This window comes from Sturnus vulgaris, chromosome 12 (assembly GCF_052056855.1).
Source record: "Sturnus vulgaris isolate bStuVul1 chromosome 12, bStuVul1.hap1, whole genome shotgun sequence".
Lineage (NCBI taxonomy): Eukaryota > Metazoa > Chordata > Aves > Passeriformes > Sturnidae > Sturnus > Sturnus vulgaris.
The window spans coordinates 21,651,467-21,676,585 of record NC_142254.1 but is presented as its reverse complement, the minus strand read 5'-3'; the positions used below and the strand labels follow the sequence as shown (position 1 = coordinate 21,676,585).

Here is a 25,119-nt window from a genome sequence, read left to right as displayed (position 1 = left end):
TATAAAAAATTTGCTCTGGAGAAAGTCCAGGATCATCTCTCTAACTTAGGTGTCAACTGCTTTTAATTTATCCTCATTTTTTGTATTTTAACCTATACACAGACTTACAAGTTTTAGCTTTTAATACTCCATGTTTATATGAGGTTCTAACTGTTAACATTGGCAACTTGCAGGAGCCAAGCAAACCATTTCTCTTTTTTCCCTTTCAAGCTTAACTATGGGACAACTTTATGAGAAGGAAAAGGATGAGGATGGATTCTTGTATGTTGCCTACAGTGGAGAGAACACATTTGGTTTCTGAATGGTGGGTCTTGGCTACTGTACCATCCTGCTGTGTATCTTGTAAATAGCTGATCATTTTCTGTTCTGACATCCTCAGAAGTTCCTTCTATATACATGCATTTGTAACTGGATTTATTTCTTAATATATTGCTAGGTCTTGTTTTATTAGACTGTTAAATTATAAGAAGAAAGTTTTGTTGGTTTTGTGCATTTTTTTTTCTCATGGCTATGACTTCCCAGAGCCTCAGTTCTTTAGGGGGGATACACTTGATGACATTGATTAAATAATAAAGCAGAGTAGTTGGGCAACTAAAACAGGAAGAGAAGAACACACATTTATTCTGTTTTGAGATGTCAGTTTAAGAAAAATAAAAACATTAAGTTACTATTGGGAACACTAGATTTGCTAGCTTATCCAAAGCCAGGGGCAAGATGCTGATCGTGTTGAATTGAGCTAGTACGTTCCTCTTTCTCAATTAACAAACAAGTACAATAAAAATTCCTGTCACAAACAGGCAATGCTGTCATTTCTTTACCTCTGTTTTCACCAGAAAGTTACCCATCACATTTACTAGATGCTACACAGCTACTTCTGTTACTTACTCGACATTGTACAGCTTCTCAAACTTTAGTGTGTGGCTGATGATACCAGGAAGAAACGAGTTCTCTGTAGGTTTCAAAACCAATAACTTCAGAGCTACCATATCTCACAGCTCCTTCTTTTTACAGACAAAGAGGCAAACGCTTGGATTGTGTGGAAGAGGGTGGGAAAACCAGCTAATTGACCTAATTGCACAGAGCTGGATATCACACTCTGATATTAAAGGATAACGCTGAGTTCAAGAAGTAGCATCACTTTGATCTTCCTAGGCCAGCAAGGAAACACTAAATACAGTTTAGATTCCTATTAAAAGTTTTAATTCAGTTTTCACACTACATGGTGCCTAAGAATTTAGTTTTTAAAATGCTTCCAGTTACAGTGGAAATTTACCACTTTCCAAACTTAAATCAAATTCATACTAACTCAAATCCCCATGAAGATACATTTTGCCTAGAATTGTTTAGCTTTGCAGTACTTCACAAGTACTGGCAGAAAGACTCCAAAATGTGAACATAGGCGCCTGTGAAATGTTGACACTACCCTGTTACTGAGGCTTGTCACAGTAACTGTGATGCATGTGCTTACTGTGCTTACTGCCATCAGAAAATGGGCTGTTGATCTCAGTAAGCCTTTCATTATTCAGAACAGCACTGCATTGTAAACCACTGCTTCAGGAAACATTCTGTCAGTGCTTCCATCCTGAATTACTTCTGACACCCTTTTCACACATTAATGTTTACTCTTAACAGAATTTTTGATTCAGAATGAAGGAGGTGGTTTCACCTGTCATTTTTTAAATTACCTTTTATGACTGGAAAGTGTTCTGTTTCTTTTATGCTGGAGCATTACAGTTTTTCTACAGTTATCAAGTAATATGTTTTCTTAGCTGTTCACAGAGGAGTAAGAAACACTTTAAAATGCTAGAAAAAGTTAATTGCATGCTAGCAAATAGATGTATCTAAAAGCAAGAGAAGATGTTAAGATTGAGGTAACTTTTGGATTACCCTTCATAAGCTCCCAAAACCCCCACATCACTGCTCTCTTTATCATCTCTGTATTTATTAATTTAGATTTAGGAGCCCAGACATGCAAGTAGTTCCAGAGAATGTAAGGATAAATATTCTACAGCAGTAACTTCACTTTTCATCTGAAGGTACACTTAAAATGGCAATAAAACATCCAGAGATTTCCTTTTGAAATGCATCGGTGAAATGCATCCCTTTGAATAGTACACTCTCGTAAAATTATATAAAGCATTTGATCCCATATGATCTTCATTTTCTGTTAACCCTTCAATTTATGCACTGAACAAGAAATGAAGAAATACCTCACCGTTCCTACAGCAACACCTCTGTGTCACTTATCTTTAAGCTAAATCGAAATGTCATCTCCAATATAACTAAACCAGCACTGGATGAATTTAGTATTCAGTAAATATTGAGTATTCAGGCCAGATTTAGTCCATTTAGATGGTCTTTCCTCAGAAATTATCTTGCTTCTACACGTATATATGTTAATTGTATATATTATGTACCTATCATTGCTACAGCCCTCTTTATGACATTATCAGATAGTCTGAGAGAAAACTCCAACACCTTTCTTCTCCTTGCCAACAGAATTCTCCTGCCCTCAGCAGCACAACCCTAGCTCTATCCTTTCCTCTAGTGCTTAGTGGATTAATTGCAGAGGTCTTTTAACTCCTAGTGAAAGGCTACATCTTGTTTTGGGCTCATGGTTTGTTTTTCTATAAATACAGTAACTTAAATAGTCTTCAATTTATTCAGAATGTATTGAGATAAGTAAGCCTTCCAGCCTGTGTTAAGGTGAGCAGTGGTAGCACACTGTGAAGTTCAAAACCTTGCTTTTCCAAAAACAGGGGGATGCTAGCATCTGGTTTCATGGAACTGCAGCCTCAAACAGATTGATTACTCCTACCCTTGGACAAAACCACTTGTTTCTATGCTCTGGTCTTGACTTCCTTAAAGATAAGCAGGCAGTCTGTCCTGCCTTCTTACTGTGATTGAAAACAGAATGAGCTCTCTAATAGTGACACTGCTAAAGACATCCCACTCAATGATTACAGTTTCTTTGTCCTGGCAATTCGGAGCCATTGGTCCCCAAACAAGTTTGGGACAGGCAAGGACCTATCTGGGTAATAAAGATGTGCTCGTTTTACACACACGGTGGGACTCTTGGTGCCTCTCCTATGCTCTGCTGCTCCCACTGCCGGTTGTTTGCTTGTCCTCATTAAACATGCACAGTGGGCACTTCATTCCTTCTACTTCCCTCCCTGCTAACTCTGCTCTCCTGTGGCAGTGTCTCTCTGCATTGTACTGTACTCACCATGCCTTGCCTATCTTTGTTTTTCGGGGTGTCAGCTATCTCAGCACAAAGGAGTGATACAGGCTTGGAACATGTCAACTGTTACTTTCCAGGAGCAATTCTTCGAAAGACTTGCTGACAATGATCCCAGGTCATTCCATCACAGAAATGCCATCAGTTGAGGATGAGATCCCACAGGCTTAGCCCCTCAGCCTTTTAAATGCTGTTCTGCTTCAGTTCCTTCCCTCTCTTCACATATTTACTGACTTGCTCTAGGCTTAAATATGTCCTCAACTCCATCCAAAAAGTGAGGTTAGAATCAGTGTTCAGCACCTCAAAAACTGCTTTTAAACCTGGCAAGTATCACAAAAAACCAGCAGTCTAGTGTTCACAAGTATTTTAGCAATGCACAAAAAATCTGACAAGAAACAATCCTAACAGCCAGGCTCAAATTTTAGAAAAAGAGTTAAAACAATTTAAACCATATAACCGCTTATCTGAAAACTGATGCAAGACTACAAAACTAGTCTTATGTAAGCCATTTTAATATTGCAGCTGTATAGGAAATGGGAACATTCCAGTCTGGTCAGCAGGTTCACTGCAGACATTGTTGATTAACTGTGGGAAGCTAGATATGGTAAGTTAATAGTTTCTGCAAGATTTCAGTAAAGAAAAAAGGTAAATTTCAGGAACCTGGAAATCTACTGATAGCTCTTTAGGTACGCTATAGAACTCTGCCCTTGGAATGCTACTTGCTCAGTTACAGGAACGGCTACCATTTATCTTCAGCCGTTTACCCTGTAGCCCATGTGCAATGGCATCTGGTCATTTTTTTTCCTCTGATGACTACTGCAAGTCCCTAATCTCCATAATCCCTTGCCTTCTACAAACACATAAACTTACTTCCCCATCACCAGTACAACTGGTCTTTCTGCATGTTAGTGCTGGATTTGAGCGAATCACAATTCAAGTTGTTATTTCTTCAACAAGAGAACTATTCTTACTTGACAAGTCAACCTAAGTGTAAAGTAAAAAGGATTTGCTGCTGTCAGTTCTCAGACTGTGAATGTTATGTGTACTGTTTGGAGCTCAGCAGGTTGACAGCAAAGGCTGTTTGGAGAACTGCTGTGCCCATTTTTCAGATCCAAAACTATAGGATACCAAAGAACAAATAAAAATCAAATCACTAAAGAATCTTCAAGTTCTAAATTATCCACTTCTTTCATCCTCCCATTGCTTTTTTTTTCCAAGTATTTTATGAATTGTGGTTTACAATAGAAAAATACAAAAGGGGAATGTGCTCAGTAGCAGTTCCACAGTCCTGAAATTGCTCACAAAAGGCAGTAAGTGGGACAGAAGATTTAAGGAGGATTACACACTGCTTCCCCCACAACTGCTCACAAGGTTGACTGTCTTGCCATGCAGATGTTAGCTGGTAATAAAGCATAATGGCAAGAGACTAGAAGAGACATGCCAGAGACTACTTTCAGTACTCCCCAAAGCATCTCCACTTTTGCCAGGCTATTAATGAACACAAGGAACAGTGACATAAATGGCTGAGGCATTTCTGCTTTTAACTGACCATTTCCCACAGGGGGGCAAAGAGATGGACATAGTGCTCAAAACACTGAATAGGTAAATGTTTGCTTGTAATTACACAGGATGGGCCAATTTGAACCAAGTCATTCAGGAGTTTGCCAGATAACCTTTCAACTGCTTTGCTTCTGTAGGCAGGAAAGAAAAGTCCTGAAATTGAGATGCACAGGATATCATAAGTGGTATTATTTGACACACACTCCCCCCAGTGCTTTTGCTTCTGCTGTGGTGATATCTGTGGTTATTTTTAGTAAATAGCAGCATATATGAAGGATTCCCAGGAAAAAAAAAAAGACACTTAATGGAACTAGTTTTTCCAGTTAGAAGCAAAGGGGCTGGGGGGAACAGAAAATTTTTACATGCACCAGACAACAAGAGCTCAGAGTTACGAAAGTATTACTTACTATACATGAGGGTTGTCCCAGCAACAGAAAAACAATCACAAAACTATGGGAAGTGGAAGAAAAAAGCAGCACGAAAATTTTCCACAGTACTGCTTCAATTTCAGTCGACATTACTTTCACTGCAATGACTATAGCTGGTAGATCATAGCCTCAGATACTAGGATAGCACATCACTGCTTCCTTTCTTTTGAAGGCATATTGTTTCATGCAGCTCAGAATTTTAAGTCAGCAATGATCCTTTTCTATATTTCAATAAAAAGGGGGCTTCAACTCAGTAAAAATAAAACTATTCTCTAAATTGCCTTCCTTTTCAGTCCTGTCTCTTTACAGCACATAAACTAGAGGGCATCTTTTTCTGGCCCTTGAGCTGCAGGGGTATCTGCTGTGGACCAAAGCTTATTCCTGGATTCACACAGTCCCATGGATTGTCATGTGAAGTGCAGATATTCCTTGGCATTTTCGACCCAACCCAGCAGAGCTTGGCTACGCAGCACTCTCCAGGCTTCTTGATAATTTAATGCAGCTTCCTTGTAGTCCCAGTAGGTTTTTAGAGTCTTCATCCTGACAGAAAATGCACAAAAATGAAAACAATTGTATGATCCTATTGAATATGAAGTCACAAAATGAAAAAAGAAATCAAACATCTAAGACCGTGACAATCTCCTATGAAATGAACTCTTCCATGCTATTTAGTGGAATTCTCTTCTAGGCAAGACTTAGAGACACCCAGGCTCTAAAGCTAGACACCGTCATCAGTCTCACAAAAGAAAGCAAAACAATTCTTCTAGCACTAGAAATGACTGTGTTTGACTGTGTGACCACAGGTTACAGAAAACTTCCATGACAGCAAAAACCGCTGAAGCAAAGCTGCAAAGGTGGCTAGGGTGCTTTGAATTGGGTTGAAGTAGCCTTACTGTGCTAGAAAACTGGCTAGAAAGGAAAAGGACAGAATGAACTGGACAGTTCTTCTTTTCCAACAAAAAAACTGACAGGGAAGAATGAGACAAAGGAGAAAATAATCTCTTTTCTTTCCCTAAAGCAAAAGAGACCTCATCAGTTTTGGTGTTATTCCCCTTCCTCAAGTAGCAACTATGCCCCACAAGCTCAGCAGAACAATTGGTCACTCTGTTGAGTACATTATACCAATGATCTTCAAAATAGGGAAATTCAGGTCTAGAGTAGCTGAATACAAGTGCCTGTAAGATAATTTCATCAAGATTCTTTTTCCTTTCCTTGCATTCCACTCCCAGCCTCTTTCATCTTCCTTTGCGAAAACATATGTCAGTCACATGTGATATGCAACGTTTATACATTAAACCCAATATGAAGGGAAGATCATTGGCAACATGACCTTCACCAAGAAAGAGGAAGAGCCAAACTACTACAGGAACCCTAATTTGTGAGGTCTGAGAGCCACTGCACTAACTTCTAAAACAGGCTTTCATGATCAAAGGCAATTATGATCACACCCCCAAAAAAACCCCCACAGCTCCACCATAACAGCAGACCATCAGAAGCTGAGTTTGAGGCACTCAGCATGCTGCTCTAAATTTATTTCTAAAACACTGTGACATGCAAAGCAAGCCATATTATCTATCCTTGAAACCTTGTGTTCAGAAAGGTACAAGAGTAGAGAACCTGTCTATGCCATTGCTGAATATGGGAGATATATTCTCTCTTAAAAAACCTGCCCTGCACTCCTATCACAGCCAGTACATTTTGCTTTCTCCACCTCTTTCACATTAATCATACTCTGTGAAACTAATCTCTGAGCTGCTCTCAAAAGTCCCAGGTAAGGGTCTCACTAGAACTCTCCCCCACCTGGCCAGTGGAATAGCCACAGAATCCCATTATCAGTACTGGATCTGGAACTGGAATCCTCCATACTGTGAATTGAGCAGGAAGGAAGAATAATAGTACAATTTAAATTGTGATGGCTCAATTTAAGAGAAAAGAGGATTAATCATTCATTTAATAAGCCCAGCGAGAAAGTCAGGGCAGGTTTATTTTACAAAGTCTCCCTCAGATTCAGACAAAAGGCTATACAGCCAGACACACCTTGTACAAACAGCAGTACCTGGAGACTCTCGATGGTGGATGCCACTGTATGACAAGAGAAGGTTTTCACTTCCCCAGGTGGTGACTAAGGCACATTTTTTTCCTAACAGCAGGGAAAAAAACTCCAGTAATGCAAAAAATCTCATTTTCCACATTACCATCAAGCGATCTGCAAACAATACTGCAGAGCATTTTATGTTACAATTCAGATTGGCAATAGCATAGCACTGTCCAATGGTGTGTTACCACTCCCTTGGCAGTCAGCATGGAAAACATGAAAAGAAAAAAAAAAATTATGGACTTATGTAGCAATAATTCCAAAATGATAACATGTGAGAGGGAATCAACAGAAGAAAATTAGATATGATAGGTGGCAGTAACAGGTAATAAATAAACAACATTAGAGTTAGTCTACCTAGAGAGATGAGTGAGAGTTTAAGTAAGGCACAGAAGACAGATCATAAGAATTATCACAAAGGAAGAAAGAAGGTGGGAGAGCATAATACAGTACTATCTGGTTCCTGGTGAAGTAGCTCATGCAAGCCTAACATCACCTCCTTCTCAGTCTCATCTGAAAACAAATAAACTAAATCCTAAAAAAACCCACATCAATGAATGCCATGCTTAACATCCTAGACAAGCTATACTACTATAACTACCTAAATTTGCCTTTTAGAAGAGCTAGCAAAGTTCTGGCCCCAGTAGGCTGTCTACCTGTTCCAATTTAACAGCACCCACACAGATCCTCTGTGTGAAGAATGAATAAGAAAGTCACAAAAGGCAGGAGAAGCAGCTTTAGATACACACACACACAAAAACACCAACCCAAAAACCAACAACAACAACAAAAAAAACCCAAACCAAAATAATCCCACAAAAATCCCCAAAACCGACAAAAGAACATCAGAATCCGTTCCATGTAAAGCTTTAAATTCCCTGGCTCGTAAGTCTGACAATGGACAACAGTAAATAAAGGCAGTGTTACGTGAAGAATAACCCTTGTCTTAATATACCCTGCAACTACAAAACAAGCAGTTCAGCAAATGAATGAGAATTCCTTGATGGAACAGAAAAGATGGGAGGCAAGAGACACAGAAGTGGATTAGAAGAGTCAGGGAAGGAACTTAGGGTCAAAGCAGAAAAAGGTAACTGGGTGAGAGCACAGCCTTAGAGCCAACCATTTGTGGGAAGAGATAATAAGATACATTTGAATGTGAAGAAAATACAAAACTGGGTAACAGTTAAATACACAGAAGTTTAAATAAACGATTTGAGAGTGTAGGATTTCCTCTGAAGTTCACTCAGACTCCAAGGGGAAAAGAAAAATAAAAACATCAGAATACTGTGTAGAAAGGAAAAGGGAAGATGAAGGAAACAGCAACATGAAGAAACTTTTTAATTTTGCTTTTTTAGTGAAGAGGAGGAAAAACAAAAGACTTCAAAGGCAGTCGGCTGCACAAGCTGATTAATGAGCTCGAACCTTCTCTGTATAAATGGAGTTTGTGCAGGGTAAAACCAATGTCACATCTGTGAATCAGCTGGACTTTGTCTGGAGAAGCCCAGACAGAAAAACAGTAGAGGACAAAAAAGTCAAACAACAAAGCCAATGGTCTAGAAAAGCCCTGAGGTGAAGTAACTTTATGTAAGCAGCACGTGATCAGCATGAGTCACCTACACAACAGTGCACAAGTTCACGATCTGTTTTGAGGAAATCATGATGGCTAAACAAGTGAGGACAAACTCCCACCCAAAAAGCCTCCAAAAGAGGCTAAAAATTTTATCTTTCAAACTGATTTAAGGACAAAGTGCACTTACTTTGGCTAAGTTCATTATATCTACTGCCTTAGTAACATGAAAGGCTGAAATGGCCTATCTCCCCTGCTTCCAGTTACACATGCCTCCTCCTTCCTTGGCACGGGGTTTTATCTGTGTCAGATTTCCATTGGCCAAATAAGTCCATTAGTCCAAGGGAAAACACAGAAGACAAGGAAATTGTTTTCAGACACATTACCTAGTTGACCTGGCTCATTGGAGATGTGCTAATGAAACAAAGGAGAAAACAGGAATCAACAGCCAGTAGCAGCAGTGAACTACTGTGGGACCATCCCCATCAGCAGCTACAAACAGTTAAACTGGCTCAAGAGTTGGGATAACTGCATCCTAAAGCTGGTGAAATTGTATGTAGAAGGAAGTCTAAAAGATAAAAAGCCTTCTATGGCAATGGATTCCCAGAGTCTCTAAGCCAAAGAGAACTAAGTTTCTGTACATGTGAAACTATGCTTTACTTTATAGTATACCACCAAATACATAATGCATCTAATGCTATACCATACTGGATGATTACTGCAAGTAATTAACTCCAGTCTGATAAACCAAATTTGTTTTAAATAATGTAAAAGAAAATTCCAATTATGGCTTCCTCAGACAAAAGCTGCTTTGTTTTCTTCCCAGAAGGTCTCTGTTTATGCAACATATGCATTGCAGAAAGAGCCCTATCTATCCTTACTAACCATACGAGAGAAAAATGCAAAAAGAGCACTATCTCACCTTACTAGCTCTTACTCCACCATATGCTAAGATGAAAACTGATTTTAACCTAGACTTAAAAAAAAAAAAAAAAAAGAAGAAAAAAAGGGATTTTTATTCAAACCTTTCTTGTGAATCGAAGAAGTGGAATTTGATAGAATTACTGAACACCAACTAGATATCAAAAACTCCATGGGAATTTTGGGATACTGGGTTTGAATACCACCAAGGATAGAGAGCTGCAGGTAGTGGATGTAATAGCTCATGTCTTCAAAGAAGATACTACTTCCTCACCTTGTGTCTCTTTCCACGTTTTTCAAGTATCAAAGTTTAACAATGGACTTATGTAAAATGAGATCCATAAAATGAGATACTGTATCATCACAGTATTCTCCGGTTTCCTTAGGATAAATTCACTCTTCTAAAGGCAATGATAATGTCTTTACCGTAGAGTGTCCGGTAGATCCTCTTGTGAAATACTTGTCACCAGCTTTTGGAATTTATGGAAGAGTTCCACTTTACAGATTTTGGATCTGATATTAAAAAAAATTAAAAATTAGAAATTCTGATGCAAAAAAAAAAAAAAATCATAAATTCGCTCCACTTTACAGCTCACAGCAGTACATCCCAGCTAAACATTTTTGATAGAAAGCATTATGTTCATTTCTCAAAGAATGTAAAAACTTGCCTATCATTTAAGTTTTCCTACCCCATCCAAGCTGCCCGCTTGCCTTTTCCCTTAGTTTTAAATGTTATATTGACAAAGAGCTGCATTGCCCCCATTCTCCCAGCCAGCACTCACCAGTTTGTAGAACGAACATTTTATTATCACACTGTTATCTGCATGAAACTGCACTGTCATCAGTTCACAACTGCAGTAAGGTTTAGCCAGAAGGAGTAGACCCAGAACAGATCAAACAAGCACAGGACTCCAAAGGCTTTTTCAAACTGTTAAATTTTGTATTATTCAAAACAAATAAAAGAAGGAACAGAAATATCTGGAACAATGCTGATGTTTTCACAATGGTGACAAGGACACATTCAGCAACAGCTGCAGGGCAGTTAAATACAAAGAGGCTCATTAAAAACTAAAGTGAGTCAAAGTTTGAAAGATCTTTAGAAGATACTATAGACATCCAGCTTTCCTATATATAAGTCAGCTTTGAGCCCTTCTATTTCTCCAAAGAATCACTGTTTATAAGGTGTAGTTTGGTTCTGAATGGCCCAGCTGTTTCCTCTATTTAATCATCTTTGCATACTTGTCTTAACAATGACTGATTAAGTTCTCCAACAAGTGCAAGCTGATTCTCCAGAAGCACTGAAAACAAAATCAATAATAATAAAAAAATCTTCCTATGTTGCTAGCATGTATTTTAAGAACATCAAAAATGGCATAGTATCATAGAATCTCCACAAGGATCATTGAGTCCAACTCCTGGCTCAGGAAAACCCCAATAATCCCAGCATGTGCCTGAGAGCATTGTCCAAATGCTCCTTGAGCTCGGTGACCACTGCTCTGGGGAGTCTGTTCCAGCACCCGACCACACTCTGGGTGAAGAACCTTTCCTGATATCCTGCCTAAACCTCCCCTGACACAGCTGCAGCCATTCCTCGGGCCCTGTCAGTGGTCACGAGAGAGCAGAGACCGGTGCCTGCACCTCAGGGTCACCTCACGAGGAAGTTGTAGCCTGCTGTGAGGGCTCCCTTCAGTCTCCCCTTCTCCAGGCTAAACAAACCAAGCGACCTCAGTTGTCCTTGTAGGGCTCCCCCTCCAGACCCTTCATCATCCTGATGACCCCTGTGGACACTCAGAGCTTCATCTTTTGATATTCCCGTGCCCTAAACTGCCCCCAGGAGGTGAGGCCGGAGCAGAGCGTGACAATTCCCTGCCTCACCTGGCCAGCAGTGCTGGGCCTGATGCCCCCCAGGATGTCAGTGGCCCTCCTGGTTGCCAGGGCACTGCTGAGTCATACACAACTTGCCATTAACCAGGACCCATAGGGCCCTTTCCATGGCGCTGCTTTCCAGCCCCTCGTCCCCCATCCTGTCCATACATGCAGAGTCACCCTGTGCCATGTGCAGAAACTTTGTTAAACTTCATGTGCTTGGTGATGGCTTAAACCTGTTATTTGTCGAGGTCTTTCTGAGGGGCCTGTCTTCTTTCAAGGGAATCAGCAGCTTCGCCGAATTTAGTGTCACTGGCAAACTTACTTAGTGTACCTTTGAGTCCCTCATCCAAGTAATTTACTAGGATGCTGAAAAGCACTGACCCTAAAACAGAGCCCTGCTGAACCCCCCGATGATGACGGCATGCAAATTTAATATTAAAGTTAATCTGTCAAAGTTTCATCTTGTAGTTTTGGTGGTTTAGTTAATTAAGCATTAACAAAAGCACATGCCAGATATTTACCTACAAATTCCTTTTAGTCAGTCAGCTTTGCCTTCCCTGATATTTAATGTTATCTAGCATATTGAAAGGGGACAAAACCCTCAAACAACACGTCCCAGCAATCACCCTGAGACTCCTTGAGAGGAAAAAGAATGTAGAAATACAAGTCTTGCTTATTATTAAGTACCACCAGTCACAGTAAGGCTGTAAATTCCTTATTTTCATTATAAAAGCTCCTTTTGTAACTGTTTACTTTAAAGGCATAAATAGTTTATTTGTTCCTTGACATTGTTTTTAATCCTGATTTCCGAAGGAAACAAGATGTTTGTAATCACACAGTCTTGTAGGCTCTAATAACTTTTGAAAGCTTTAGTGAATTTCAAGCACATGTTGAGAAGAGGATCTCTCAACAATAATTGAGTTCTTACACTTCAGTGCTGTCAGCTAGCAGATGACTCTCAAGTTTAGAGCAGATGCACAAATGCTGTGCGACAAATTTAAGCCTACTGAGAAAAAGGGGTCAGCTGGTTTGTTTGATCTTTCACGTATCTTCTGGAATACTTACATACTGCATATTAAAAATAAATATTCTACAGTGCACAGGGAACCTGTCTTAAAAGATGCACTAAGTCACCTAGGTCACCTCTGTTAGCCATACCCCAGACACCAACGCTGATCACAAACCACAGAGTTCCTGGTCCTCTTCTTTCCACTGAAATTTTGGAAATACTACGATATACAGGATAAACTTCAGTCAAATCAGGCCTAACTTCAGGAAGCTCAGAATGTGCAATTTGCAGGCACGTGAATAAATTCTCCACAAGAATTGTCTAAGCTGTACTTATTATGCTATTCACCTCTTGTCAGGATTGTCATCATCCTCCCAAAAAGTCTGGGAAACATGAACAATATGACCACTGATAAATTGGTAGTAAAAACAGGCAACAGCTAAAACACAAACCCCAGTCCTCAAGCTGAATTTCCACAGAACAATGATAATTTTGGCCACCTCACCTAAAATGAAGATAACATAGAGAGGGAGAAATTTGTCTGCAGATGCTTATGAGTAATTCCTCTCAACCTCAAGAAAAATACTATTTCTTTAAACTGTGATTGTTGATAGACGATTTCTTAAAGAGCACAGTGCCAAGATGACAGCTGGAAAGGTGGCATGTTCTGTTAAGAGTGTGCTGCCATAACGTCAACACATTTTCAAACTTTAAGGCAGAAAGTCATGTTTCAAAGCTACACTTTTAATGATCGTACATCCAGGACAGCTGGCTTAACTATTAAAGAAAAAGAAATCTCTAGAAAGAGAATATGCAATGCACACATTTCCTTCACAGTCACCAACCAAAAAAACATACAAAGCAAAAATTCTGTTTCCTCCAACAGTAAACATCCTTTTAATAAAAACTAATCACAGTCCCTCACCACCATTATCTACAATGTTTTTAACAGTGACAAAGAAATAGGATAAACTTGTTAATTCTCATTTAACTTTCATTATTCCAACTGCCCTCTCTCCCTTATACAGTGACTCTTCCCCTGCTCTCTACCTTTCCCCTTCTTCACCACTCTCTGTATTTCCTCCTGCTCTGACAACATCACAAGAGCTGACGAAGGCATGTAAGCTAACAAACAAAGCACAGACATTGCAACACTCCCGCACCTGCTCTGCTGGCTCCCAATCCCCTTCTTTGTTGTTCCCTGGCGGAAGCCATCTGCAGTGACATCCAGAGGCTGCTCAGGGACCGCACTCCAACTGATAGCTGTAGAAGAAATTGTTATGAACAAGGCAGATGCTCTTATCACAAAAGCAGAACCTGACAGGTCCTTTCATTCTGTTTGTTCATGTGTGGCTTCACAAAATAATTCAAACTAGAAAGAGGACCATGTTTTTCTAGGCCCAGAATTCCAGTATCTAAAAGAATGTTTAATTTTAAAAAATGATAACACACACCCTCCCACACAGAGCTTTCATCTCAACTAGATTATTTAACAATCCATGCCTCTAAAGATCTGGTCTTCAGCATTGTAATTCTCTGTTTCTTAGGGGCATTCTACTTTCTTTTGTGCATCCTGTCTGGAAAATGCAGAAAGAAATTTCCAAGTCAGATGGCTTATTTTTATATCAGGCTCTGAAATACTGCCCTAAACTACTTGCACCAGTCACTCTATGTTTTCCTTCTCATTTTATTGTCTGCTATTATTTTATTGCGTACTCTAAGTAGTTTCATGTTTGATAACTGACATATACCAAATATTTGGAAACTTTACTTGAAAAACACTATTAGCTAGTAGTCAAATAAAAATGATTTGTCAAAAGAGATAGCAACAGCCAACAGCCTTAAACGCTACCCCAAGTCTGTGAACTTTATAATCATCTCAGACTGTAAACTTCTGAAACTCTGCTGTATGCTGTATTGTATGCTGAAACTCTGCATACAATATCTTACAATTTCTAAGTAATGAGCAAAGCATCAGCAGCGTGTCAACAGAAACTGACAGGTCCAATCTATCCCTCAGTAGCATAAGAGCAGGTTCTTCAACTTCTACTACCATGATACAGCTTCTGTTTTCTAAATTCTCTCTCTTCTCTGTGACCCTAACAGGCAAAATAGTTGCACGTGCATTCGCTCTAAAGACCATCTTGTTATTCAAGATGCTCAAAGACTGCTTATGCTACTCACCCTTGTATTCCAGTTCAGCTGTATGCTACAATTGTATTCTTACACAGTGTTTCAAGTACAATGCTGTATCACTCTACTAAATTACAATCCTGTGTAACATGAAATAACATTAGATACATATGACTGGTATTAAATTCTCCACATGTGAATTATCTAAAAATTACCTGGTTAGAGGATATCAGTTTCTGACAAGCAGATACAAAGTTACTCAGAATATTTTCCATTCTTTCACTTTTCCATAATTATCTTAAACTTCAAACCACTAAGCAGAACAGATATTTTCTTAAAATAACAGCTGAAATGTTCCTATCAAGCATCTTGTAATACTCTGTGTAACAGCCCTAAATTTAGAGTTTATTCTGATTTTTATTCCTTCAAGGAAAGAAACCACATGGCACAAAAAAAAAAAGTGCTAAGGCATCCTTCATCTTTATTTAACAGAATGAACTGAGAAGTGTCCTGCAAGAAAGACATACACTGAATTTAGTTACAGCTGCTTTCAGGCCTTTTCTGCTAACTCAACTGGCAGTATTTTTCAATGACTAAATTTGTTAATTTGTTTCCTATCTCACAAAATTATTTTCCTTCCTGGCACTTGTAAATAACTTCAATTCAATGAACGTGCATTCCATGAAGGAACCCTTTGTTTCCATTCTATTTTATCATTAGCTCTATTGCAATAGAAAACCTTCCAGTTCTGGTTCAGACAGAAAAGTATACAACAGACGAAGGCAGGCACATCCAAGTTAAAGAAACTGCTTAGCCATACACATAGAGTGGCAGTTCCTTTTCTTTTTTTTTTTCCAAATGAGACCATGTTACTAAATCACATTGACATTTAAGCATTCATTCATTATCACGACAAAAACTGCCATGTCCAAAATATCTATAAATACAACTTTTACATTACACTACTTTGTATTCTGTCTTGATTCACAGATTTTTGGAACAATTACAAACATAACTCAGCATGGCAAGTCTTTTGTTCATTACCAAGGAGAATACAAAACTAACTGAAACAATAAGTCTTTTATTTTCTTCTTGTAGTCAACTTTTGTTTCCCCCGGTTATTTTCTGTCTATGTTTAGATTATAAATTCTTAATGACATCAACCAAGCATTTATTCAGTCTGAAAACTCCCTACTGGAAACTAGAGCTGAGACAAATATTATTAATTATTAACAATTAAGTCATGGCCTGAAATTAATTTAATACTTTTCATACTTTGCTGCTAGTATACTGGCAAGGAATGATGCTCCATTCCAAACAACCAAACCCATCTCATTTCTAGTCGGACTTTTGCACACAGTTATGCAACCAGCCCAAATTAACTCACCTGCACTACAAGGAACAAGTTTTGTTTTGCTGTTAGTTTGAACTCCCTGAATTGCCTGACGGCTATGTTCAAATTGAAGTTCTGACTGCAGCAGCTTAACCTCCTGAGTGAGAAAACCATCTGGTAAAGATGAAATGTGCTGACACCTAAAGTAAACACAGGAAAAATGCAAGTGATTTTCAGTATGTTCTTCCCAAACAAGATCATTTTGCACAATTTTCCTTCATTATCTAAAATACATTTATTTTATATTCGGACTAAACTGAACATGAGTTATATAGGTGAGATAAGGAGGTTTAGAGGCATTTTTTCCTTCAGAAAAATATTTATTAAATAAAACCCCACAGCCACACTAGTTTATTAGGACCTTGTCCACCCTGAAAAAAACCTATGATGAAGGTTTAGTTTAGTATTATAATCAAATAAATATGGAGGACAAACCCGGCAATATATTTCTGCAATCACAAAGAAAAAAATCATAAAGTATTTACATAGTCAACTGCATTACATCGGGAATTGTTTTATAAGCCTAAAGGTTTATAATCAAAGCCTAAAAACATAAAAAAATATACTTATAGTTCCATCTATAATCTTATCTTTGTTACCTTAAATTACCATTGCATACTGAATGACATCAGGGTCATATGTGGAAAGAAGCAGCACGTGTTTAATCTCTACAATATTTACACAGAGCAGGACTTAGAGAGCAGGAGATTCACACTGTCAGATCCAATAGTCTGAAAAAGTGCCTGACTGCACTAGGACTAACAAGGCTAGGAAATTCTTGTTACGTGTTTCAGAATGAGGAAAGGATTACACAGAAAGCTCCATCAGTTACCTCACTAGAGTTTCTCCATTAACAGACTTATGACCTCTTTTAAAATCATCCTAGAAGGATGAAGGAGTATAGAGAAAAGGAGTTACTAAACAAAGTCAAACCTTTCATATGAACGGGTCTAGTAACTGCCGCTTAAAAAGAATGGCTCAGGTCCCTAGTTTTCTTCTTTCCCTCCTTTCCCTTCACTCTCTCCAAATCTACTTATTCTTCTCTACTGCTCTACTCTACTGATTTAGCCTCCCAAGTAAGAAAAGTATCCATTTCCTATCCTTGTTGTTGGGATAGTTTCCATCAACTGAAGAATCTGAGGAGAAAGGAGGCCAGTGCAGAACAGATAACTCCTCATTTTGCAGCAGTGCACTTCATCTCTCACACACATCTCCCTGAGGTGACAGGCTGTGTTATGAAAGCTCTACTACTCACAGCAGCAAGATCAGATCTTGGATGTAACTGAGATTAAAGAAATTTTTAGACAAATTTTTGCCACCAAGAAAATGCATATAAGCTTTGCCACTCCAGTGTAACACAACTGTCTTCTTCTGTCAGCTGACCAGTACGAGCTGTCGCATACTATGTCCTGAACTACCTCAGTAACTCAGAGAATAACTGAGGTGGGAGGGGACCTCTTGTAGGTCATCTAGTCCAACTACCCCTCCTCCAAGCCGGGCAACCTACAGCCACCTGCTCAGGACAGCATCCAGATCGCTTTTGAGTAACTCAAGGATGTGAGATTCCACAACCTCTCAGAGCAACCTCTGCCAGTGCTCCATCACCCTCACAGTAAACAAGTGTTTCCTGATGTTCCAAGGGAACCTCCTGTGCTTCAGTTTGTACCCATTGTGTCTTGTCCTATCACCAACACCACTGCAAACAGCCTGGCTCCATTTCCTCTGCCACCTCCCTTCAGGTACGTATACAAATTGATAAGATGCCCACAAGCCTTCTCTTCTCCGGGTTGAGTAGTCCCAGCTCTCCTCATATGAGAGATGCTAAAACTCCATTATGCATCTTCAAGGCCCTGTGCTGGCCTCTCTCCAGTATGTCCATATCCCTCTTGTACTGAGAGGCCCAGAACTAGACACAGCCCTTCAGATGTGACCTTACCAGTGTCAATCCAGGGGAAGGATCATCTCCCTGGACCCGCTGTGATACTTTGCCTAAAGTGGCCCAGGATACCATTAATGAGCCCTCTTTGCTGCTAGAGCACACTACTGGCTCATTTTCAACTTCATGTCTAGCAGGAACCCCTAGTCCTTTTCTGTGAAGCTGCTTTCTAACCAGGCAGCCCCCAGCACATATCGGTGCATGGGACTGTTCTTTCCCAGGTGCAGGTTTTCACTTCCCCTTGCTGAATTTCATGAAGTTCCTACTTTTCTCAAGCCTGCTGAGGTCACTCTGGATGGCAGCACAACGCCCTGGCCGATCAACCACTTCTCAGTCTTGAGTCTTCAGCAAACAATCTGGGCACACAGTCTGCACCATCATCCAAATGACCGATTAATGAAGATATTTAATAAGTTTGGACCTAGTGTTGATCCCTGAGGTACATGGCTACTTACACCTTTAACTGCACAGCCCAATGATCACTACCTTCTGGCCCCAGTCATTGAGATAGTTTTCAATCCACGTGTCTGCTCATCCAGCTCACACTTCAAAAGATTCTCTATCAGGATCTTACAAGACACATCATCAAAACCTTACTGAAGTTACATTGGCATGACACGTGTTGTCCTCCAAAGCTCACTGTCTCTATATGCACCATCTGAGGAGAGCACTTACCTTTCAATTACTGCTCTCCGCATAGCTTCTTGGCTATATGGACACTTCCCCACTATAATTGCTGACAGATACACTGGATACTGCAGAAAATGCATCAGAAGTGCTCCTTGACACCCTAACACATTCCAGCGAGCCAGTTTATCACTGCAGGACATAGAGCATGTTCTGTCTCCTCGACCTGGCTTCACTCGTAATAATCCCACACAGTGGTACCCCAGCCCAGGTATTCGGGCATCGTCCAGATCTCCAGGCACACATTTTGCTCCAGTTCTATGAACATCTACTACCTTTGGTCTCACTAAGCCAGTATCCTTATTAGCTGTTTGCATCTCTGCAGAACATTCACAGCTCTTTTGATTTGTGTTGTCTTCTCGTTCCACAGATTCATGCTGAACAGCCAGGTCTTCAGTGATTATGGAAAAACAAACACCATCATCAGTTTTCATTCTCTTGATTAGATGATTACTTGCCATCTTCTCTGATTTCCTTTTATCTTCTGGACAAAAGTGATTATGGTTACTTCTACATTCTGCTGATTTTCCAGTTGCATGACCTCCAGTCACTGGCTTAGAAAGCTGGTTCTCTGGTTCACTGATTGGAAAAATAGAAGCATCTCCACCTGGGAAAAAAGAAAAAAACATAAAATTGGCCAAAAGAACATCTTGTGACTGGAACACACCATACCAGTAATACTACAACTACTAGTAGCTTTCACAGATCTGCACTCAGGAAAACTCAACTATGAGAACACATTTTTGAAACAACATTGTCCTGTGCAATGCTGAATCAAATCTCATTGAAATGTGAGCCAATATATGCTTCATTTCAAGTTCTGCATTCTATGTAAGAAATAATCAAGACAGCAACATTTGCGATCTATAAAGCAAAAGGTAACAATGGCATTTGACAGACTACAAGCAGTGCTGAAGACTCACAGGAAAACCAGCCAGATCTAACCAAACAATATGAACCTCAAAAGAATAATGAAAGAAAAATCTGTCAAGTAACGGTGAAAACTTGAATTTGCATCACTGAAACAAGCTCAGAACCAAAATTCTGAAGTTCAGTTCAAAGTAAAGCAAGCCTGACAGGCCTACTGATTTATGTGAGAAATTTCTCACAATGTGAGAAAAAGAAAGCGATGAAATTATTCTATTAAATTTGAAGACGTAATTTCTATTCTCAAATGCGCTAATGAGGAAAAATAATATTGCATATTCTCTAACTCACTCTGTGAAGTACTGATGAGGCATGTTTTGAGAGTTCTTAAAACTCCTTTGCTCTGTAACAGACTAGCAAGTTGCAGAAGACACCAGTGAGAGAGCATGGTAACATCAAGATGCCCAATACAGTGGTAGACCATGAGGCTGCATTCCTTCATTCTGTCAACAAATCTTCATCTTTGTGGTGCTGGATTTTTTAAACACAAGAACAATGTTTTCCATGACAGAAGTTTCATTATATTCCCTAAGAAGTTTTGTGTTGGGGAGCTAGTGACGTTTCATGAATGGGGCTTTTTTCCCCTTTTTTTCAGGAGTGTGGTTTTGGTTTGTTGAGGGGTTTTGTGTGAGTCAATGTTGGCTTTTCTCCCTTGTTTTTCTTTTTTGCTTGGTTTTGGTTTGTTGGGGGGTTTTGTGTGAGTCACTGTTGGCTTTTCTTTTTTGCTTGGTTTTGGTTTTTCTGTTTGTTTGTTGGTGTTCGTTTGGGTTTTATTTCTTAGTTTACTTCACAGGGCTGGGGGTGGTTGTTGGTTGGGTGTGGGGCATCTTTTGTTTGGTTGTTTTTAGGAATGGTGGTAAATGTCACTATTTTTTACTAAAATTTTAATCCAAGGAGATAATGGTTGAAGCAAAGCAACTAGGCAATATGGCAGACCTCTGACAAGTATGTAATTTTCAGGAAAGGAAAATAATAGCTATTATTGTTTAAAGTGAAACATTCCACTGTATAATGAGCAGTACATCAGACTTACTGAGTTCTCATGAATCACATCCAGTGAGATAAAATGGCAAGTCTATCTGTGGAGGACCAGTCAAGCACATCTTCGTGCACATATCAGTAACATAAATTACTGCCTCACTCTCAATCCAGACCAAAGAGAGACAAAAGAAAGGCAAGGGGCAGAAAATATTCTACAAGTGGAAGCAATGTACTTGGTTCACTCCAGCATACTCACATGGGGTATGACTGGAGAAGAAAATAAATATGATATTTGGTTTGAGTTTCCATTTCCCAGTTTCAGTTCCTGGACTAAAGATACATTGCTGATGGGAAGCTGCAAGCCACAGCTGATGGAGAAGATACCTGTTAGGCAGAAAGTTTTCATGAAACATTAACTTCATTTTTGATGCACGAGAAAACAACAAAAACTTACATGTCCTCTAGCGCCTGTTCTTTCCTGATGGGAGTCTATCATGAGCCAATCAGTTATGCTTTTACAGAGAGATGGCATCCAACATAATAAATATGAACACATAACTGGAACTTTAATAACAGACCTCAAAGAGCTGGATTCAGCAGAGTTAATGGTAATCATTTCAAACCGTATAGATAAGGTCCTCTCCTCCCACTGTGTGTGTTTTTATCAACTCATCTGATTCTACGAGACTCAGTTTAGTGGCATCAAATTGCTACAAACGTACTAATTTCTGCAGAATTACTGTTCTCTTGCCTCAGTTCCCTGAACCAGTTTATCCCATGTAAACAAGAGCACTGACATGTGGGAAAGAGCAAAAATTCTATCCTTGAATAATAGATCATCAGATCTGCATTTATGTCCCACGAAATCAGATCCTAATTCTTCATACAAAGGCTCCCCAAGAACAAGGAAGAAATAAGATTTCATGAAAAGGCCTTAACACTACCTAGAAGTATAAAAATTAGGCTAAAATACTGCTGACATCAGGACCTGATTCTGCCCACACAGAAGTAATGCAGTCTTTCACTCCATTCTCATATCTGCAGCTACAAAATTTGGCTATTTCAGCAATAGATCAAAATGATTTTATCACAACAACCTCAGGTGGCATGGAGTAACAGCACTATTACAGCATTGAGTAAAACTTCATTCACACCTCACCTCTGGAAGCTCCTCTTGGCCACAACTTCAGCATGGCTGTCATTCAGAATGTCTCCTAAAGCAAAACCCACATGCACATAGTAAATCATTACTAAAAAAAAAGACAAAACAAATAGAATTCAACACAGGACAGTTCCCCATATTTGCTCGTATCTGAAGGTTTACCATTGTTCTTAGAGTATTGCAAGATATTTAAATTTCTAATCACCACGAAGGAGGTCAACAGCCTACACAAAGGAAGAATAAAAGTACTCAGTCTGCAGCAAGTCAGAAATTTGTTTGAATACCCAATTTTAACTCATCTGATACTGGAAACCTTTTGAGTTGAATTAACACTACCATCCTTCAGAAACTTCCTGGCTTTTGTTTACAAGGGTAAACCTTGATATTTCTCTAAACACATTCTGCCAGAAAATTTCAAGTGTTTGTTAAGCTTTTGGTTGAACTTTTTGGTTTTTTTAACTGTGTCCTACAATTTAAACTATTTTTCATGCAAATAATTCTGATATTTACTAAGTTTGAACATCTCATATTCAGCTTTCCTGCAGTATCTGCCTGTTATGCTGTGTAAAGGAACAGAAGCTGTAGATCATCTTTTATTTCAGGGATAAAAGGCCAAGTGATAGAAATCCTCTTTAACAAGTTTTAAAAGTTTACAAGTGTCTAACAGATAACCATTAACATGACCTACGAGCAAGTTAAAAATGTCATCATAAGAGGAGAAGGTTTTCTAAATTTGAGATCTCTGAAGACAAACAACAGCAAAACAAACTAGTGTTACTTTTTCCTAGTCAATTTTCTACTTACCCCCTTAATATCTAGACTGTAAATGGTAGAGCAGTGTAATCAATTCTCCTAAATCAGTCAGAAAAATGTCTGTATCAAAACTCCTCTGAGATGGCCAAATCACAAGAAACATCCAAAAAAATCTAAGATACAGAATCTAATTTCTTCTCTTTTGCTCCACTAATTAATTTCAAAATGAGGGACGTTACAGAGAACATGACGCAGCCTAAACCAGATAGAGGCAAAACCCTTTCTCATATCTCAGTCTAGTCCTGCTCTGAAGTCTAAAGAGGGTAGAAAGCCCCGTACCTATGTATGCAGGAACACTCTTTCCCCTTAGCCACTTTTCAGCATTCATCATTACTATGGCTTCTTCCCTGTCCTAGCAGACGAGTCAGATACATCATGAATTAAAAAACGGACACACAGAGCAAGAAAATTCTCCTACAATATATAGTAAGAAACAGTAGTTGTGAGAAGCCATGCATCTATCCCATACATTTATTGTACAACACTTAAAGCTAACTAGCAGTAATATGCAGTAAGGAAGAAAATCCCTATCAGTACCTCCAGCAGTGGTACCTCTTGGATCAGATCCCAACAAAAGGAGACTGCAACAGGAAACCAAAGCACGATTATTTTGCTTATGTTTTGTTTTGCTTTTAGTTATGAAGTCTTTGAGTATGCAGACTCAGGGCCTAAACTATACATTTCCAGATATAAAAACTTAATTCACCTTTGAGGCAGAAAGTGCAGCATGGCTTCCTGGCAGCCACTGTGGCTCCCTAAACTCCTCTCTTGTTGATGAAGGAAGGTCTGCCTTACACTTCTGGCTTCAATCCAGAACAGTCTGAGCAGAATGCCTTGGACATTTTCACTGGTTCTATGACACCAGCAAGAAAGAAGGTAGCATAGGCAGTCTGTTCTTGAATTTTACACCGTACTCACCAGTTTTTCGCATTTTGTTTTGGCCAATACATTTTGTTCCAGTTCCCATAGCAACAACTTCCTTAGTTACTGAAAAAGAAACAACATTAACTAAATGTACTGAGAGGCAGACCATGCAATTACAGAAAGGAAACAGTATCAGATCGAGAATTGAGTACAGCAGGCAGAAGCATCAGTGCTAGGAAAAGTCCATGGCAGCAGAGGAGGAATGCTAATACAGGCTTGATACGCTAGACAGCACGCAGCAGACACTGCCATAGCATTCCTCAGGCACGTAAGGAATCATAAACATGGGATACAATCTGCCTGACAACACTGAGTGCCACTAAGGGAAATGAAGATAACGATGAATTAACAGAAACACAAAATGTAGTAACACAACCTGTTCTAGGAAAGCAAACCTTTCTAGGATGCTATCAAATTAAACACGTTTTTTTCAAGAGTTTATATTAGGAACTCAGGTCCTGTGTAGACTTTCACTACGCATTGACCAGCCAAATGAAGGCTTTCACTGTCTTGTTTATAGCCTGGGAAGAACAGCATTTCATTAAAACTACCTGTTTCCAGACAGAAGTTGTGAATCACAACAATCACAAAGTTTACAATCACAAAGAGTTAAGAATTTGGGTGGAGACTGAAATGGAATAGGAAGGGGTGTGCGTTTTTTAAAAGGCATCTTTAAAAAAGAGAATAAAAGGAAAGCATCGAGAACCTTCTCTGCCCCGCCCATCTCCCTCCCGTATCCCCAAAACTCATTCTTACCCTGCAAGTTTCCTGGACTATCAAGAACCTCTCTTTGGGCTCCAGATTCCACTTTGACAACAGCTGCCAGGGAAGTCCATTCCCTGTTTGGATCTGGCTTTCCCTGCTTAGGAAGTCTGGTCCTATAATGCAGGTAACATAACCCAGCGATTTCATCAGCTGACCACATGGCTCTCGATTCAAGTGCAGGTTCTACACAGAATTGAATTCCATCACAATATTTGAATAACAATCCCCATCTCTTCAAACCCTGCTATCTTGTTCTGCATGACGCTTTCCCGCACCACCTTTCGATAACAAGGACCTAAGTGCATCATCCCTTTCAGGGCTACTTATAGGAAATAACATTTTCCAAATCGCAAGAAATAAAAAAAAACAATGCCAGAATCCTTAAGTACAGCAGCAGGTGGGGCTGCTGAGTTCCCAAGGCTCCCACTCCGTAGCAATCAACCGCATGCACCACGCCGCCGTCCCGGTGCGGTTTCCGCAGCACACCTGAGGCGCCTGGCACAACTCGCCTCCCTTCGAGGCCTCTGCCTTGCCGAGACCCGAGGCAGCCCACGCTTCGGGGGCGCTGCCGCCGCGCTCGGGCGCAACTCCCGCCACCCCAGCTACGGTTCCTGCAGGCCCCTCCCTACCCGCCGGGGCACCGGCGCCGCTGCTCCTCGCTGGGACGGGCGGCGGCACCGGAAGCGCCGGGGCCGCGGAAGCGCCTCCCCA

General features: G+C 39.8%; 2 protein-coding genes across 12 annotated transcripts in view; one reads left to right on the top strand and one right to left on the bottom strand.

The window, feature by feature from the left end:
* GABARAPL2 (GABA type A receptor associated protein like 2) overlaps positions 1-794 on the top strand; it is a 5,026-nt gene extending 4,232 nt beyond the window's left edge. The window contains exon 4 of the mRNA XM_014889545.2: positions 211-794. Coding sequence (XP_014745031.1) covers positions 211-301 — 91 coding nt within the window. The 3' untranslated portion in view covers positions 302-794. The remainder of the gene's footprint in view (positions 1-210) is intronic.
* On the bottom strand, positions 593-25,119 carry ADAT1 (adenosine deaminase tRNA specific 1). Of its 11 annotated transcripts, none has more exons than XR_015806382.1 (11): positions 25,038-25,119; positions 24,400-24,591; positions 23,638-23,706; positions 21,904-21,958; positions 21,001-21,128; positions 18,825-19,443; positions 16,208-16,353; positions 13,851-13,950; positions 10,084-10,322; positions 5,206-5,766; positions 593-4,951 (listed from the first exon to the last, which is right to left on the bottom strand). XR_015806382.1 is itself a non-coding variant. In XM_088172194.1 (11 exons), exons 2-10 carry the CDS (start codon positions 24,566-24,568, stop codon positions 7,330-7,332), a joined length of 1,410 nt encoding a protein of 469 aa, XP_088028320.1. In that variant the 5' UTR covers positions 24,569-24,591; positions 25,038-25,119; the 3' UTR covers positions 593-5,766; positions 7,283-7,329. The 11 variants fall into 11 exon arrangements, 7 of the variants coding, with proteins under 7 accessions (XP_088028320.1, XP_088028316.1, XP_014745027.2 ...); XM_088172194.1 differs by adding an exon at positions 7,283-7,366 and having other exon boundaries at positions 593-5,766; positions 10,236-10,322; XR_015806381.1 differs by having other exon boundaries at positions 593-5,766.

What these genes read in the sequence shown, in the direction of transcription:
- ADAT1 (XM_088172190.1), bottom strand. Translation starts at nt 24,568, where the DNA reads ATGTGGTCAGCTGATGAAATCGCTGGGTTATGTTACCTGCATTATAGG. An exon ending in TAGTCCAGGAAACTTGCAGG is followed by an intron (nt 23,707 to 24,399) that starts GTAAGAATGAGT and finishes TTTCTTTTTCAG; the next exon opens with TAACTAAGGAAGTTGTTGCT. An exon ending in GCCAAGAGGAGCTTCCAGAG is followed by an intron (nt 21,129 to 21,903) that starts GTGAGGTGTGAA and finishes TCTGCCTAACAG; the next exon opens with GTATCTTCTCCATCAGCTGT.